Consider the following 17,578-nt stretch of genomic DNA (forward strand, 5'->3'; position numbering starts at 1 on the left):
GCAGAATCAGAGAGGAAAGCAATATGTGGAAAACACTGACAAGGAGAAGGGACAGGATGATAGGACATCTGCTAAGACATGAGGGAATGACTTCCATGCTACTAGAGGGAGCTGTAGAGGGCAAAAACTGTAGAGGAAGACAGAGATTGGAATACGTCAAGCAAATAATTGAGGACATAGGTTGCAAGTGCTACTCTGAGATGAAGAGGTTAGTACAGGAAAGGAATTTGTGGTGGGCCGCATCAAACCAGTCAGTAGACTGATGACCAAAAAAAAAAAAAAAAAAAAAAGGCTCATTAAATAATCTGTAAATCATTCTGCACTTTGTCTTACTCGAGAGTACAACAATTATTCACCCCTTACTTACACAACACATTATATTCAGTACCCCTTACTTACACGTGTACACTCATTTTCAGAAAAAACAGAACACCTTGAACAATTAGAGATAGGACGTTCATGTTCACTGGACTTGTACATTAGTATGTTGTGCAGAAATGATAAGCATTTCAGTCACCTTGGTTCAGCATGTGTCCTGTTGTCTAGTAAACACAGGGTCCGCTGTGGGCTGTGGTAACTTGTTCTGTGCACGATGGCATTGACGAATATAAAGTGCAAATGGTGTCCTTGGTATAGCCATCAATGCTGCATTCACCTGGTTCCAAAGTTCGTGTGTGGTGGTTGATACTGGGTGACAGCGCTGCACCCGCTGTTTCACCATATCCCATACATTTTCGATTGGTGACAAGTCTGGAGATCTGGTGGGCCAGGCCAAAAGGCTGACATCCTGTGGCACCAAGAAGGCGCGTGCTCGTGCAGCAATGTGTGGTCTTGCATTGTCTTGGCAAAAAATGGTGTCTGGGATGTTGTGCAGGAAGAGTATGGCTATGGGTCGCAGGATGTCATTTGCATAGATCACGCTTGTCACGTGCCCTGAGCATGCACCAAAATGCAGATGTCATTTACAAACAAACAGAACCTAGATTTGTCTAAAAACACTATCTGATGCCATTCCTGTCCCCAGTGATGTCATTCCGTACACCATTGCCGCCTTGCATTTTCTGCACACACTTCATCCCACACGAGCAGCAATTTTCGAGATGGATGCATCATATTCTCTCTTGCCAATAATGAGAGCATTTGATGGTACTGTTTGCGCATACATCTGCGAGGCATCCTGCGTGTCTGCTCAAGTCACACTGATCAATCACCTACAGTTTGTAGTGACAACGAGAGCTGCAGGCACATTTTACCAGTTCGTTATGTTGCATCGCAGTATCGATGTTGATCTTGAACCACAGGCAGACATGTCCAAATGCTAAGCATTTCTGCTAAACATACTAACGTACATGTCCTGTGAAAATGATCATCTCGTCTTTAGTTGTCATAGATTTTTTTTTTTTTAAAAAAAAGAGTGTACATGTTAAATGTAAATGCTGTTCCTCATTTGAATTACAGTCACCCTTATGTGGCTTCCTTCTTTAACATGACTTCACAACAAAATTGACAAAGTTTCTTTTTTTTGTTAGGTGTGTGTGTGTGTGTGTGTGTGTGTGTGTGGGTGGTTTTTTATGGAAGTAATGGAAATTGATTCTTTATCAATGAGGCATTGCTATTTCAATCATCATAAACTGTGTTTTTATATCCAAAGTATGCAGAAATTTGTGTACTATTTTTAGCTGTTAAATCAACAATTTAGATTTTTTTCCAAATGTGGACAGCTATGTGAGAACTTAAAAAACTATCAGTAATTTGTTTCTGTGATATTTATCTTAGTTTGTATGCATGTTTACTGTAAATTTGCATGTTTTTGCTATTTTTTGCAGGAATGAATCTCGGGAGTTGGACCAGAGGCTGCTGGAGGCTGTTAAAAAAACAATTTGAAGGAGATGCAGCAGCTGTTAGCCACAGGGGCAGATGTGGGGGCACGGGACATGAGCGGGAAGACTGCGCTTCATCTTTCTGCAAACTCACCGAGCAGACTGAGGTTCCTGCTGCAAACCGGTGCAGATGTGGCACTGCGGGATGGGAGCGGGAGGACAGCCCTCCATTTTGCAGCTACCAGTGGAGATAAGGAAGCTGTGGCATGTCTGCTGCAGGCCGGTGCACGCGTAGATGTGAGGGACACACAGCTCCAAACAGCTCTACATTCTGCCATTCAGGGAAGTAACCTGGAAGTTCTCCAGCAGCTGCTGGCAGTCTCCAGTGATGTGAACACTGCCGACACATACGGGTGCACACCACTGCACCTGGCAGCAGAACGGGGCAACGAAGCTGTGGTACAGGCACTCCTGGATGTGGGTGCGGACAAGAATGCTAGGAACAAGCGAAGAGAGACTCCGCTGCATGTTGCTGAGCGGTGTCATAAGGAGGAACTGCGAGCTTTGCTCAGGTGACCTCAACAAAAATTTCTGTATTTAAGACTGAATAACAAGTTTTGTTCTACTGATACTTGTTTTAAGATACAAGGAATTACAGACATTAGCTGTGAGTGGTTATTCATTTAAATCGATGGGGAAAGCTGAAAATTTGTGCCGGACTGGGATTCAGACCCAGGTGTTCTGTTTACTAGGCAGATGCTCTGACCACTGAGCCATCCGGAAACAGTGGTCATTGCATCAGCACAGACTACCTTAGCACATCACATGTCAGACCCAAATTCTCAACTTATCCACACACTACTAACGTAGTGCCCCTTGCCTATTATTCTCGGTACTCGTGGCATTTCACAGATTCCCGTAAGAGTTTGAGGCCGGTGTGCGACACCTGCACTTAAGAGATCATTGGCCATCCTCACCTTAATTATATATATGTAGTGTCTGTTCTTTTAGACAAGTCTGATAGAGCATACACCATTTTGATCCAGCGGCCACGGTGACTTGTGCAAAAGAACTGAAACATATGTTTTTTGTATTAGGTGTATTGAACTGCCACCTGCTGCCAGGCACTCCATATCACCGATCTCAGTAGTCATTAGACATCGTGAAAGAGCAGAATGGGGCACTCTGCGGAACTCCTGGACTTCGAATGTGGTTAGATGGTAGGGTGTCAGTTGTGTCAAACGTCTGTACGCAAGATTTCCACAGTCCTGAACATCCCTAGGTTCACAGTTTCTGATGTGATATTGAAGTGGAAATGCGAAGGGACAAATACAGCACAAAGTGTACAGGCCGACCTCATCTACTGACTGACAGAGACAGCCGACAGTTGAAGAGGGTTGTAAAGTGTAATAGGCAGACATCTATCCAGTCCATCACACAGGAATTCCAAACTGCATCAGGATCCACTGCAAGTACTATGAGAGTCAGGTGGGAGGTGAGAAAACTTGGATTTTGTGGTCGAGCAGCTGCTCAAAAGCCACACATCATGCCAGTAAATGCCAAACGATGCCTTGCTTGCTGTAAGGAGAATAAACATTTGTCATTTTAACAGTGGAAAAACGTTGTGTGGTGTGACGAATCACGGTACACAATGTGGTGATCTGATGGCTGGGTGTGGGTTGGTGAATGCCTGGTGAACATTATCTGCCTGCATGTGTAGTGCCAACAATAAAATTCGGAGGCGGTGGTGTTATGGTGTGGTCGTGTTTTTCATGGAGGGGGCTTGCACCCCTTGTTGTTTTGCATGGCCCTATCACAGTAGAGGACTACATTGGTGTTTTAAGCACTTTCTTGCTTCCTACCGTTGAAGAGCAATTCAGGGATGGCAATTGCATCTTTCAGCACGATCAAGCACCTATTCCTAATGCGTGGCCTGTGGCAGTGTTACACAACAATAATATCCCTGTAATGGACTGGCCTGTACAGAGTCTTGACTTGAATCCTATAGATCACCTCTAGGATTTTTTGGAATGCCGACTTCGTGACGGGCCTCACCGACATGCATCGATACCTCCTCAGCGCAGCACAGTGAGCTCCCATTCCCCAAGAAACCTTGCAGCACCTGATTGAATGTATGCCTGTGAGAGTGGAAGCTGTCATCAAGGCTAAGGGTGGACCAACACCATATTGCAATCCAGCATTACCGATGGAGGGCGCCACGAAGTTGTAAGTCATTTTCAGTCAGGTGTCCAGATACTTTTGATCAGATAGTGTATACAATTAAGGAAAGGATGGCCAATAATCTCTTCAGTGCAGATGCACACAAGTCTTGAACCCTGATGGAAATTGGCAAAATGCCACAGACAATAAGGATAATGGGCAAGGGACATTACATTTGTAGTGTTTGGATAAGTTGAGAATTTGGATCTGATAGGAGGCGTGCTAGGGTAGCCTGTGCAGTTTTGATGACCAATGTGTCCGGATGGCTCATTTGTCAGAACATTTGCCTAGTAAACTGGAGACTCAGGTTTGAATCCTGGTGTGGCACAAATTTTCAACTTTCACTGTTGATCAAATCAATGCCCACCTGCAGCCAATGTCTGTAATTCTTTTGTGTCTCAAGTCGTAGTGGCTGCTGGATCAAATTGGTGCCAGTTCTCTCAGACATGTCCAAAGAACAGAAACCACATATAGCTAATAAAGGTGAAGATGGCCAATGATCGCTTCAGTTCATATGCACACTATTTTGTAGTGTGTGGGTAAATTGAGAACTTGGATTTGATGGTAGGCATGCTAGGGCAGTCTGTACAGTTGTGATGACCACTGTGTCTGTATGGCTCAGTGGTCAGAGCATCTGCCTAGTAAGCAGGAGGCCTGGGTTCGAATCTCAGTCCAGTACAAATTTTCAACTTTCTTCACTGATTTAAATCAATCTCCACTCATAGCCTGTGTGTGTAATTTCTTTGTGTCTTAATTCATTATGGCTCCTGGATCGAAATGGTATCTGTCCTTTCGAACATGTGTGAAAACATTTACGTATTTCAGACTAGTTTTGAGCATATTGGGCCATCTTCAGGAAACAACTGACTAGCATCTGAAAGGGGCACTAGTTCTTAGGTAACCAAACATTATAAGCAAAGATAACAATCCACTTGCATAGAGTGTTATGCATCAAACTTGTTTCTTAACATTGACATTTCAACATTAAGAAACAAGTTTGATGCACAACATTCTATGCAGTTGGATTGTACCTTTGCTTATAATGTTTGGTTACCTAAGAACTAGTGTCCCTTTCAGACAGCAGTCAGTTGGTTCCTCAAGATATTCTACATAAACAGTCAAAGATGAGAATGTAACTGACAAATACACTCAGTCTGTGAACATTCCTTAGAGTGCCAACATTATCAGATATAGGAATCTTGTTGTTATAATCACATGATCTGTTTGTTTCTAGTGCTACAGAATGAGTGAACCAAACAAGAACTCAGGAGTTGCGAACAACTAACATCAACAGACTTTACGTTAAAAGTCTCCTAAGGTATTTAAGGAATCCTGCTGAATGTCCAAAGCCATTCAAAAGTATTTTAGAATTGGCTCTGAGGAAGCTTTCTCTTAGAAATTGGAATTGTTTTTTGATGTGACATGCAACTTTAGAATTGAAAAACTACGGAAGAGACTCTGGGTTTCTGTACATAAAATATTTCATAATATTGCTGCACACTGGTAACTTTTTATAAAGAAAGTGTCAAGAGACTATTGGAAGACTTTTTTTCAACTTTCTACACCAACTACCATTATTGCAACAATGTTTTACCCATTGTTTAAAAACACTTGCACTTGCATTGTGCATTGCTGTCCATGGCTGAGGAAAACTTCCAACTAATTGCAGACATATAATAGCCAACGAAATTTCGAAGAAATTGGGTCAGGAGTTTCAAACAAGGTTACATTGTAAAACTAAAATTTTATTTTGAAATGATTTTGGAGCTGAAACTCATGTGGAATGGCAATGAATTATTTGCAAGAAACTACAGCAGAATTTATGATTTCTCCATATTTGCTGAAGACAATTGTGATTTGAAATTCTTGTATTGTTATAATGAAGTAGAGATGATTTTAAGAGATATAAAACACCAATATCCTTTTTACATGTGTAGAACATATATTCTTCCATGTATCACAATGGCAAGTCTTTGCAAATCAGATAAACTTTCTGATCAGCAGGTCAAAGAAAAATGTTTTGAAAACAAATTTGTTTAATAAATGACAAAGAATTGGTGCAATAAATTCATTGGATTTTAGGTGTATCTATCATTCATAGTGTTCTTTATTTGTGTAAATACATAATATTTTTATTTATATCAATGAATGTAATCAATTGTTGAAATCATTAGTTTTGTATATGTGTTCTCCTGCCGCCTCTTGGTGCGTAGATTTTTTATCTGTCCAATTACGTTAAATAATGAGTAATAATTTTTGACCTGTATTTGTCATTCGAATAAATGTTCCCCAGCTGTGGTGATAAGTGAAGCTCATCGTGCACGTGCACATTGCAGATTCACAGTCTGTATGCAAGTGACCGTGAGTGTGTGACATTCTCGTGATTGTGGACAAGTTTGTGGCATCTGTGTGGCCGTAACTAATTGCTCACTCACTTGTGTTATGTAGTGAGGAAGCTTCGGTCAGCTTCGGCAACATCCATCAACATTTGTGGAGTGTGGTCTCATTCTCTCTCACACACTCTAGGAGTGTGCAGACTATGCAGATAGGCCACGCACTTACAGTGTTCTAGTAGTGCATTCCCTGCATTATCAGGCGGATACCACCGTAGTAGTACATGACGATCCCACCCAGACAGACTGCCTACTGCGCCGAATACTGGGTGACCTCTGCACAGTCCACACAATGTGTAAAAAAATTCTGAAAAGGTGGAGGTCAAACCCAGATGTGGTGACTGACATTGGCATCACCTGCCCTCTCCTTGACATGTGTATTAAAAGGCCAGTAACACTCTGCAACACTGCCTCGCATACTCCTTAACGAGAACTTCCAGTTTGTGAACACACATAACAGCATAATTCTTCTGGTTTTAGTGTTTCAGGTGCAACCAGTGCATCAGAGACAAATAAGAATCCAAAAGCTCTGGCCTACGACTTTGGTGCCGTCTTGGACGCCAGGGATGCTGCACTCGTAACGATAGTGGCGAGAGACATTCAGCTAGCTGTACACAGGTCTGTGTTGGTGGCCACAAGCCCAGTGTTTGCCTCAATGTTGGCCCACAACACGGAGAAGGCCAGCAGCGGTTGTATCCTCATCGAAGATGTCGAACCGGAGGTGTTGCAGCAGCTACTGCAATTTATGTACAAGGACAGCATTCCACAGCACTGCAGTGTGACACCACAGCTCCTGGTGGCTGCAGATAGATATTGCGTGTCTGACTTGAAAGCACAATGCGAAATACAGCTGGCGCGTGATCTGTCAGTGGAAAATGTGATGACGAGTGCCTCGGTCGCATTGCGGCATTCGTGTCCTCACCTGACGGAAGCAGCTGGATGCTTCCTCCGGACCAACTTTACCAAAGTGGTGGCCACTGAGGGGTGGAAAGAAGCCGTGCACAACCACCCTGAAAAATTTGTGGAATTCAGCCATCTGATTGCAACGACACCAGCAAAAACAAGGTTTGTTACTTCTTGTAAAAGTCACCTTCAGAAATGTCATCTACGTCTATTCTTTGTAAATCACTATAAGAATATTGGAAGGGCAGTTCCTCAAACCAAAACCCTTTGGAATGACAAAAGCTGTTTGTACACTGCTTCAAGTACAGTCAAGGACACTCATAAGCTATCTTATCAGCTGCAGAGCTGTTTATGTACAGTTGTGTGTCCCTTATCTCAATGAAAATAAGACTTCTGTGAGTGGACACTGACAAGTGAATTAAAGAACATTTTTGTACGTAGTCATGAATTGTAAACTGAAGTAATGCATTGATTTTATGTGCTTTTAGAAAAAATGATTTTTTATACTTGTTTTCAAAGCCCATGTGAATGATCTAAACGAATCTGTTCTTTCCCACTGAAGCTGTAAGTGTATGTGGAACAAAATTGTCTCTTCCTTGTTCAGTGAGAATCTGAAAGTCTTCGTGATTGATCATTGCTTTTACATTTTATGACTTCTTACATATTAGTTCAAAAGGATATGACATCAACAAATGCAGTCTGAAGAGACAAGTAATGACCTAGTACTTTTATGTGTAAAATATCATGTTTACACCATATCAAAGCCAGTAATGTTCATTATTTGCTTGTTTCATTCTTCTCTCTCTCTCTCTCTCTCTCTCTGTGTGTGTGTGTGTGTGTGTGTGTGTGTGTGTGTGTGTGTGTGTGAGAGAGAGAGAGAGAGAGAGCGGGGGGGGGGGGGCGGGGGAGGGGAGAGATATTTAAATTTCTGATCTCTTTTAATGTATCCTAATGGTCATTTTGTAAGAATTTGTTGGTGGGAGCATGAATGTCTTCTTTCATTTTAAATATATCTAAAAACAAAGATGCTGTAACTTACCAAACGAAACATTGGTATGTTGATAGAGACAATAACAAACACAAACACACACACAAATTTCAAGCTTTTGCAACCCATGGCTGCTTCATCAGGAAAGAGGGAAGGAGAGGGAAAGACGAAAGGATGTGGGTTTTAAGGGAGAGGGTAAGGAGTCATTCCAATCCCGGGAGTGGAAAGACTTACCTTAAGGGGAAAAAGGCACAGGTATACACTCGCAGACACACACACATATCGATCTGCACATATACAGACACAAGCAGACATGTGTAAAGATGTGATATTTCACTCAGTTGATGCAGCCTTATGATGACTGTTGTTTTCAGGCAAAGTGTAAACTGACACTGACTTCTATTTCATGACCGTTTTATTCATACATTTAAACATAAAACACAGAATGTCAATACATATTATGTACTTTGCTTTTCACTAAAGCTCCGGTGTCGGTACCACTTTATAATCTGCATTATTTCATAAACAAGTTATTACCTGAAGTCTTGTGCTGGGCTTCTGGGGTAGATATTGTTCTTTTCATTGTGGAAAAAAATTGCTTGCACATGTATGTACTCCTGAACATCAACATAACTATTGCTGCAGACTCGCAAAATCATGGAGATTTATGTTGAGAAAGATTCTTATAAAATTGTGAGACTAATTTTGTAATGGAACTTGCCACACAGCTGTCTTTCACACTGTAGGTAAGTTCTGATACAGTTTGTACACTGTCAGCATCAGCTGGAGAGGAAAGTGAAAAGATGTTAAAATTTTCGTTTAATTTCTGAAAATCCTGGAAGTGAATCTTAGATTGTTCACGATGCATGAGATCTGAATTGATTTTTTAATGTTGCCACTTTACTTGTATGGTTTTGTTATATACAGTTACATAGCACCTGAAGATGGGATAAGAGTCCTGATAGCCGAGTAGTGTAAAAGTCTTTGTCCTAATAAAGGAACTTAGAAATTAAAAGTGCAGCAGATTTTATTCACCATGACCACCCCAATTAACAGTTATGGATGTCCCATTAAGAGTATAGAATCTTTGATTCTTGGAAAAGATCAAAGAGTGTTTACTGATGCTGTTCAAAATTCCATTTTGCTCCCTTCTTTAAAGATGACAGCTTGCAGAAGTGAGCAGTGCTCCCATATTCCCTAGCTTTCTGTTTCACATTGAGAGTTTCATCTTAAACCCCCATTTCACCCTGATTAACACTCCAACAGGTATATAATTGACATTGCTGACATATTCCTCTCTGCCTCCAACTATCCAATTGTACATATTCCTTTTCTAGCATTTCAGGAAGTGGATTATGAAGGATTCAATTGATAACAGTTAATGGTGGATAACAGATTGAATTGTTTAGTACTAAAATTGTCACTCCTTCTAAACCAGTTCATATTAAACTTTTTAGTAATGTTCCATATGCCACAATACAAAATTAACTGCTTCACTCTGAAACTTTTGATACAGTTCTAATGTGGTACAAATAGACTGAACATATTTTCGACATCATCCAAACACACGTCTGAATGTGTCTGCATCTAAGAAAGCGACCGATATAGTCTGATGACTGACATATTACACCAAGCACACACACGATAACAACAATGACAATAAGAATTCACAACCATTGTCAGTGGGCAAATATTAATTTTAACTGCAGGAGACAGTTCCAATCAGCTGTAGCTGTGTTAATATGATACTCAATCTGTGGTAATAGTAAACAGTAAACTTACAAAAAAAGTCAAAACCTAACAAATATTATGATGTGCGAGGATATAGATCCTCACACATCCCCTCAGACTTGACAAAATAAATTTCTGCTGGAAGTGTATGGAATCTTAGTTTCATTCTGAAATGAATGAAAAAATGGCCCCAGCAGACAGGAAAGGAACAATAGTGTAAGACTAACAGACAATAAATTAAAAAACAAAGGTGATGTGACTTACCAAATGAAAGTGCTGGCAGGTCGACAGACACACAAACAAACACAAACATACACACAAAATTCAAGCTTTCGCAACAAACTGTTGCCTCATCAGGAAAGAGGGAAGGAGAGGGAAAGACGAAAGGATGTGGGTTTTAAGGGAGAGGGTAAGGAGTCATTCCAATCCCGGGAGCGGAAAGACTTACCTTAGGGGGAAAAAAGGACGGGTATACAATCGCGCACACAAACACACACATCCATCCACACATATACAGACACAAGCAGACATATTTAAAGACAAAAAGTTTGGGCAGAGATGTCAGTTGAGGCAGAAGTCCAGAGGCAAAGATGTTGTTGAATGACAGGTGAGGTATGAGTGGCGGCAACCTGAAATTAGCAGAGATTGAGGCCTGGTGGATAACGGTAAGAGAGGATATATTGAAGAGCAAGTTCCCATCTCCGGAGTTCGGATAGGTTGGTGTTAGTGGGAAGTATCCAGATAACCTGGACGGTGTAACACTGTGCCAAGATGTGCTGGCCGTGCACCAAGGCATGTTTAGCCACAGGGTGATCCTCATTACCAACAAACACTGTTTGCCTGTGTCCGTTCATGCGAATGGACAGTTTGTTGCTGGTCATTCCCACATAGAATGCGTCACAGTGTAGGCAGGTCAGTTGGCAGATCACGTGGGTGCTTTCACACGTGGCTCTGCCTTTGATCGTGTACACCTTCGTAATGGAGGTACACCAACCTATTCATGGGTCGCTTAGAGGAAGCCTTCTTGGTTACCCAGGCCTGCCAACCCAAAGTTTGGTACATATTTATTGATGACATCTTCATGATCTGGACTCACAGTGAAGAAGAACTCCAGAATTTCCTCTCCAACCTCAACTCCTTTGGTTCCATCCGATTCACCTGGTCCTACTCCAAATCCCATGCCACTTTCCTTTATGTTGACCTCCACCTGTCCAATGGCCAGCTTCACACGTCCATCCACATCAAACCCACCAACAAGCAACAGTACCTCCCGACAGCTGCCACCCATTCCACATCAAACGGTCCCTTCCCTACAGCCTAGGTCTTCGTGGCAAACGAATCTGCTCCAGTCCGGAATCCCTGAAGCATTACACCAACAACCGTCAACAGCTTTTGCATCCCGCAACTACCCTCCCGACCTGGTACAGAAGCAAATAACCAGAGCCACTTCCTCATCCTCTCAAACCCAGAACCTCCCACAGAAGAACCACAAAAGTGCCCCACTTGTGACAGGATACTTTCCGGAACTGGATCAGATTCTGAATGTGGCTCTCCAGCAGGGATACGACTTCCTCAAATCCTGCCCTGAAATGAGATCCATCCTTCATGAAATCCTCCCCACTCCACCTGAGTGTCTTTCCGCCGTCCACCTAACCTTCGTAACTTCTTAGTTCATCCCTATGAAATCCCCAAACCACCTTCCCTACCTTCTGGCTCCTACCCTTGTAACCGCCCCCGGTGTAAAACCTGTCCCATGCACCCTCCCACCACCACCTACTCCAGTCCTGTAACCCGGAAGGTGTACACGATCAAAGGCAGAGCCATGTGTGAAAGCACCCACATGATTTACTAACTGACCTGCCTACACTGTGACGCATTCTATGTGGGAATGACCAGCAACAAACTGTCCATTCGCATGAATGGACACAGGCAGACAGTGTTTGTTGGTAATGAGGATCACCCTGTGACTAAACATGCCTTGGTGCACGGCCAGCATATCTTGGCACAGTGTTACACTGTCTGGGTTATCTGGATAGTTCCCACTAACACCAACCTATCCGAACTCCGGAGATGGGAACTTGCTCTTCAATATATCCTCTCTTCCCGTTATCCACCAGGCCTCAGTCTCTGCTAATTTCAAGTTGCTACCACTCATACCTCACCTGTCATTCAACATCATCTTTGCCTCTGCACTTCTGCCTCGACTGACATCTCTGCCCAAACTTTTTGTCTTTAAATATGTCTGCTTGTGTCTGTATATGTGTGGATGGATATGTGTGTGTGTGCGAGTGTATACCCGTCCTTTTTTCCCCCTAAGGTAAGTCTTTCTGCTCCCGGGATTGGAATGACTCCTTACCCTCTCCCTTAAAACCCACATCCTTTCGTCTTTCCCTCTCCTTCCCTCTTTCCTGATCAGGCAACAGTTTGTTGCGAAAGCTTGAATTTTGTGTGTATGTTTGTGTATGTTTGTGTGTCTGTCGACCTGCCAGCACTTTCATTTGGTAAGTCACATCACCTTTGTTTTTAGATATATTTTTCCTATGTGGAATGTTTCCCTCTATTATAAGACAATAAATTAAAATACACATGCAGTTATAGACACATATCAAATGTTGTTACATCAGTAAAGAGCTTCAAAGACAATTACAGAACAATATAAGTGAAAAATCTTTGAAATGTGATGTTCAAGAAAAATATAAGTTACAAAAATACATAAAATAATAATATTTGCAGAATATTTTTACCATATAGAAGTGGCACCAATGAGTGTGAAAGTAACTATTAATCAATAGGCGTATATTAATATGAAAATTTTTAATTCTCTCTCCACAAAATGAAATGCATTCACATAATTAGACACTCAGGAAATATTGTTATTTACATAATGTTATGAACAAAATGATTGAAGATGCTTGTGACATTAAACAACTGTTGACTAATTGTACTGGTACATTGAACTATGTTTTTGACCTACTCTGTAAATGACTCTTTACAAAGAAATTAGTAAGCCTCACATCAACAATTTCTAGTCCTTAACATTAAACAAATTCTTCATATTTAGAAGAGTGTATACTTATAGAGGATCATCATTTAATGAGGTATTATCATTATGGGCAAACATCAATTAATTACTTAGCTGTGTAGTGAGATTAATTATGTAATATTCAAAATGTACACACAAGATGCATTATCTTTCAAACTTCATCAAATAAAATATATTAAAGATTAGTAAGCTCAGAAGGGAATAGAGAATGCAGGGCGGAGATACCTTTGTGACACGCTGTTTACTAGTGAGTTGTGATCAAAAAGTATTGGGAACTTTTATGTTCGTTAAAGAACCTTAATTTATTCAACAACATCTACTTTGTGCCCTTTAAAGTAATCCCCCCTCAGATATCATACACTGGTGCCAGTGCTTTCTCCAGTCTTGGAAGACTTCTGGAAGTCACTTTTCATTATGGTGTTCAGCCCCTTCTGCAATTCTGTTTTTTTCTCATCAGTGGTGGGGAAACGATTACCTATCATGGTTCTCTTCAGCCTTGCTCATAGAAAGAAGTCACAGTAGGCCATGTCCGTGGAATATGCTGGCTGAGGCAACATAATGGGTTTGTTTTTTGCCAAAAAAATATGAACAAGCATTGAAGTGTGAATAGGAGCATTATTGTTATGCAGTTTCCACAAATGGTTTTGCAGCAATTCTGGTCATTTTCTTTGGATTGCTTCACGCAAATGGAGCATAACATCCAGGAAGTATTCCTTTTTGACTGTACGAGCAGAAGGCAGGATCTATCCATTGTAAATGAAGAAAACGGTGAGAAGGATCTTCACATGATCGAACTCTTCGAATATTTTTTTGGTCTTGTCTCTTCAGGCAGTTCCCATTGGGATGACTGGACTTTCTTTACAAGTTTTGGATTGTTGTTACTTTCATTCAGCAATTCCTGAGTGATGTCTAAGTGACAAAATTCAACAATTTTGGAACAGACTTTGCTACTAAACATTTCATGCCAAAACCACCTGCAAAAATAGCTGTACATGAGCCAAAGGACATACCAAAATCTTCAGCAACCTCTCTGAAGATGATTTGGCAATTCACCAGAATAATTTTCTTTACTTCTTCACCAAACAGAATGTTTCTGTGATGTGTATTAAATGATTTCATAGTACTAAAATTCGCGCCCTGTACACCCCAAATCATCACCAGAAGTAATGTGTTCTTCTTGCTATGCTATATACACACAATAGGTAAAAATTCATCATTTTTTATTCCTTATAGTTGTGTAATTTTAATGACCTGCACCTATACAGTAATATAAATTTATTTTGTTCAAAGAACTATGTGGAGCATTGATTTGAAATGCGTACCATGGGACCTATAGAGGACCTAACTGCAGCATGCTAGCTAGCTGGTAATTGCTCCTGTGTTACACAAAATTTGTCTTCAACATCCCGTTTTTGAAAGTAAAAATTGATCACTCTCAAAAACAGATATAACCTTTTCACCTGTCAATAATAAACCAAATATACATCAGAAACATGTATACATGGTATAAAAAATTAAAAATTGGATGTATGAAGCCCACAAAGTTAAATTCCTGTTACTTTTTCATCACAGCTTGTAAGCAAATGTAAGTTTGTTCATAAATACCTCAGAATTTTTTGAAACCCAGGTGTGAACACACTTTATGTAGCACTATTTGATTTTAATCATTCAGTTCCCTCATGAGTACTCCACTTTGTAAGAACCTAACCAGCACTTATTCTGTTAAATGCAACTGAAGTCCCACAACATATGTCATATTGATGTGTTTACACATACACTGACCACTGTGCAGCATGTGGTAGATGGACCAGCACTTTCTGTGGAGCCATCATTGGCAGTGCCAGATAGCAGGAAGCATGCCAACTCATGTTGCCATGTGAGCTGACATTGCATTTTTTCTTTGAGTGAGTTGTTTGCCCTTTATGATGTAGTAGTGAATGAGTGACATACATCAGCACCTCTTAAATAAAACAGACAGCAATATCATGTAGAAACAATACTCACATTTCCCGTGCAGCCATACATGTAAAGACTCAGCACATGCAAAGTAGCTTGGTGCAGTACAAAAACATAATTTTATTACACACTATCATTGGGAGACTATTATATTCTACCACTGGTAGGATTCTCCAACAGCCCACTACACACTCAGTTATGATAGATGAGACAGACAATGAATTTCTATACAAATTGAAGTTTTGCAAGCCATCAGAAGCTGTTAATCACTTGACAGTAACCATGAAGTTTCTTCCACTTCACTGTCCAGTCACCTTTTGTCTTCTTCTTTCAAACATTAGCATACAGTCTTCTTCTCAGACTATTTTGAGATCCAGTGTTCCACTTTAATTTCTTCTCCAAAACTGTTGTGAAGTTCCAATCCCCATCCCAATCCTTTGATAAATATTCAGCTGGGAACATTGTTTCAAGTTCTGGAGATGTCTTACATTTTTCTGTACTGTGCTCACTCAAGAAGTAGTCACAAATATACATGTGTTGTGCACAACTGCGAATCTTATCTGACTCGTTACCAATCTATGAACATGAAATTTTAATCATAGCGTGTAGGCTTTCACGGCCGGCGTCTTCAGTAATTAAAACTTCCGGGCTAAGAGGCCGTGGTCCAATAGTAGGAGAGTATTTCTACTATTGGACCACGGCCTCTTAGCCCGGAAGTTTTAATTATGAAATTTTAACTTCTTCATCGATAGTGAAATTATCGATCATTACGTTGGTGTAGCAGTATTCATTGTAGCTTTCTTACATTAACAAGTCAATATCCTTGTGGATCAAACTTCAATCTTTGTCACCATTGCAGTTATGTTTGACCTTGTCCAGTTGACTCAGCTCCTTAATATTAATTTCAAGATCAGAAGAATGTCATTCTATGAGGCATATTCAGGAAGTAAGTGTACTGTGACAGTAATGCACCATGGTTTTATTGTTTTCTGAGGGCTGGCAACACTGTATGGTAGAGGGGGATCCCCTGACTAGAGCATGGAACATGGTAGTATGTAAAACCATTTTGTAGTGTCCAGTTGTGTAAACGTTGTCGGTAAGAAACCCCCACAAGTGCGAGCTCATCCATTTCTTACTACAAAATTTTTTAATAAATCAGAACGGTTTACAAAAAAGGTGTTATGAAGAGAACAGCTGTTTTAAATTGGTGAAGGGAACTTAGTGCAGGCAGGACAAATGTTCATGATGAACAGAGGAGTGAAAGACCTTCAGTTTTGATTGATTAGTTATTGCTTAAAATTAATGACATTGTCTGTGAAGATTTCCAATTGACAGTGGATGAAATTTTTGCAGTGTTTCCACAACTCTCGAGAACTCTCTTATATGAGAAATCACAGGAATGCTGGGATACTGGAAACTGCACAAGATGTATCCCAAAACAGCTGACACAACAGCATGGGAAAAATTGGATCAGAAGTGCCCACAAATTTCTTGAGCGACTTAATTGGAAGGTGAGAATTTTTTGAGCTCTATTGTGACAGCAGATGAAACACAAGTGGCTCATTACACATCTGAGACAAAAAGACAGCTGTCACAGCTGAGTCACACCAATTCCCCACCTGTAAAAAATCCAAAGCCACAATTTTGGGCAAAAATCATGATCTCAGGATTTTGGGACCAAAAAGGCACCATTCTGGTCAAATTGCTTCTTCCAGGAAACCACCAGTGTGCAACAATACTGTGTGACCCTAAAAAACTCAAAAGGAGCATTAAAACCAAAGGAGGGGAATGCTGGCAAGAAGAGTATATTTCATGCATGACAGTGCCCATCCTCTCACACCCTTAACCACCAATGTGCCCTTGGACTAATTTGTTCAGGATTTTTTGAATCACTCCCATATTCCTCTGACTTGGCAGCTTCAAATTATCATCTTTTCACCTACCTGAAGGCACGCATGCATGCTGCCCCCCACGCACCCATATTCTCCTGACATGTGACGTGACATCTTCGGATTATCATTTTTCCACCTCCCTGAGGGTGCAAACTAGTGGAATTAAATTTTCAACTGATTCTAGGTGCAGAAAGAGGTCCTGAAGTGGGTGGGGGGGGGGGGGGGGGGCAGGGGCATTTAGCAGGAAAGTTCTTTGAGGAGGGCACAAAGAAGCTTGTCAAGGCTCACCACATGCATTGAATGGGATTTCAATTATGTGGAGAAATAGTCAAGTGCATCTATAATATCTTGTATCTTTTTCAATACAGTTACTTTCTGAACATGCCACTTACATCAGAAGTTGGCTTGTGTCTGAATTACTTTAATCACGATTTTTGCATAATAACAATTACATCATGAATGATTGTACTTGATTCAGTAACATGATGAACTTCTTGTTATGGTACTATTAATTGGGACTGAACTTCAGCCATCTAAGATATTTTCTCTTCAGAACGGTGTTTACTGTCTTGTTCAGTATTTGTCGATCCTATAAGCCCATTTTTCAAATCTGTGAATAACTCTTGCAAGTC

At 40.8% G+C, this 17,578-nt stretch overlaps 1 protein-coding gene and 1 non-coding gene across 2 annotated transcripts in view; both read left to right on the forward strand.

Annotated features, from left to right (window-relative positions):
* LOC124717121 (serine/threonine-protein phosphatase 6 regulatory ankyrin repeat subunit A-like) overlaps positions 1–17,578 on the forward strand; it is a 121,294-nt gene that overhangs the window by 92,132 nt on the left and 11,584 nt on the right. Inside the window, exons 3-4 of the mRNA XM_047243853.1 lie at positions 1,827–2,392; positions 6,914–7,498. Of these exons, the coding sequence (XP_047099809.1) occupies positions 1,890–2,392; positions 6,914–7,498 (1,088 nt within the window). The 5' untranslated portion in view covers positions 1,827–1,889. The remainder of the gene's footprint in view (positions 1–1,826; positions 2,393–6,913; positions 7,499–17,578) is intronic.
* On the forward strand, positions 4,648–4,720 carry Trnat-agu. Its single transcript has one exon. It is a non-coding gene; the product is annotated as a tRNA-Thr (tRNA).

This window comes from Schistocerca piceifrons, chromosome 9, assembly GCF_021461385.2.
Source record: "Schistocerca piceifrons isolate TAMUIC-IGC-003096 chromosome 9, iqSchPice1.1, whole genome shotgun sequence".
Classification (NCBI taxonomy): domain Eukaryota; kingdom Metazoa; phylum Arthropoda; class Insecta; order Orthoptera; family Acrididae; genus Schistocerca; species Schistocerca piceifrons.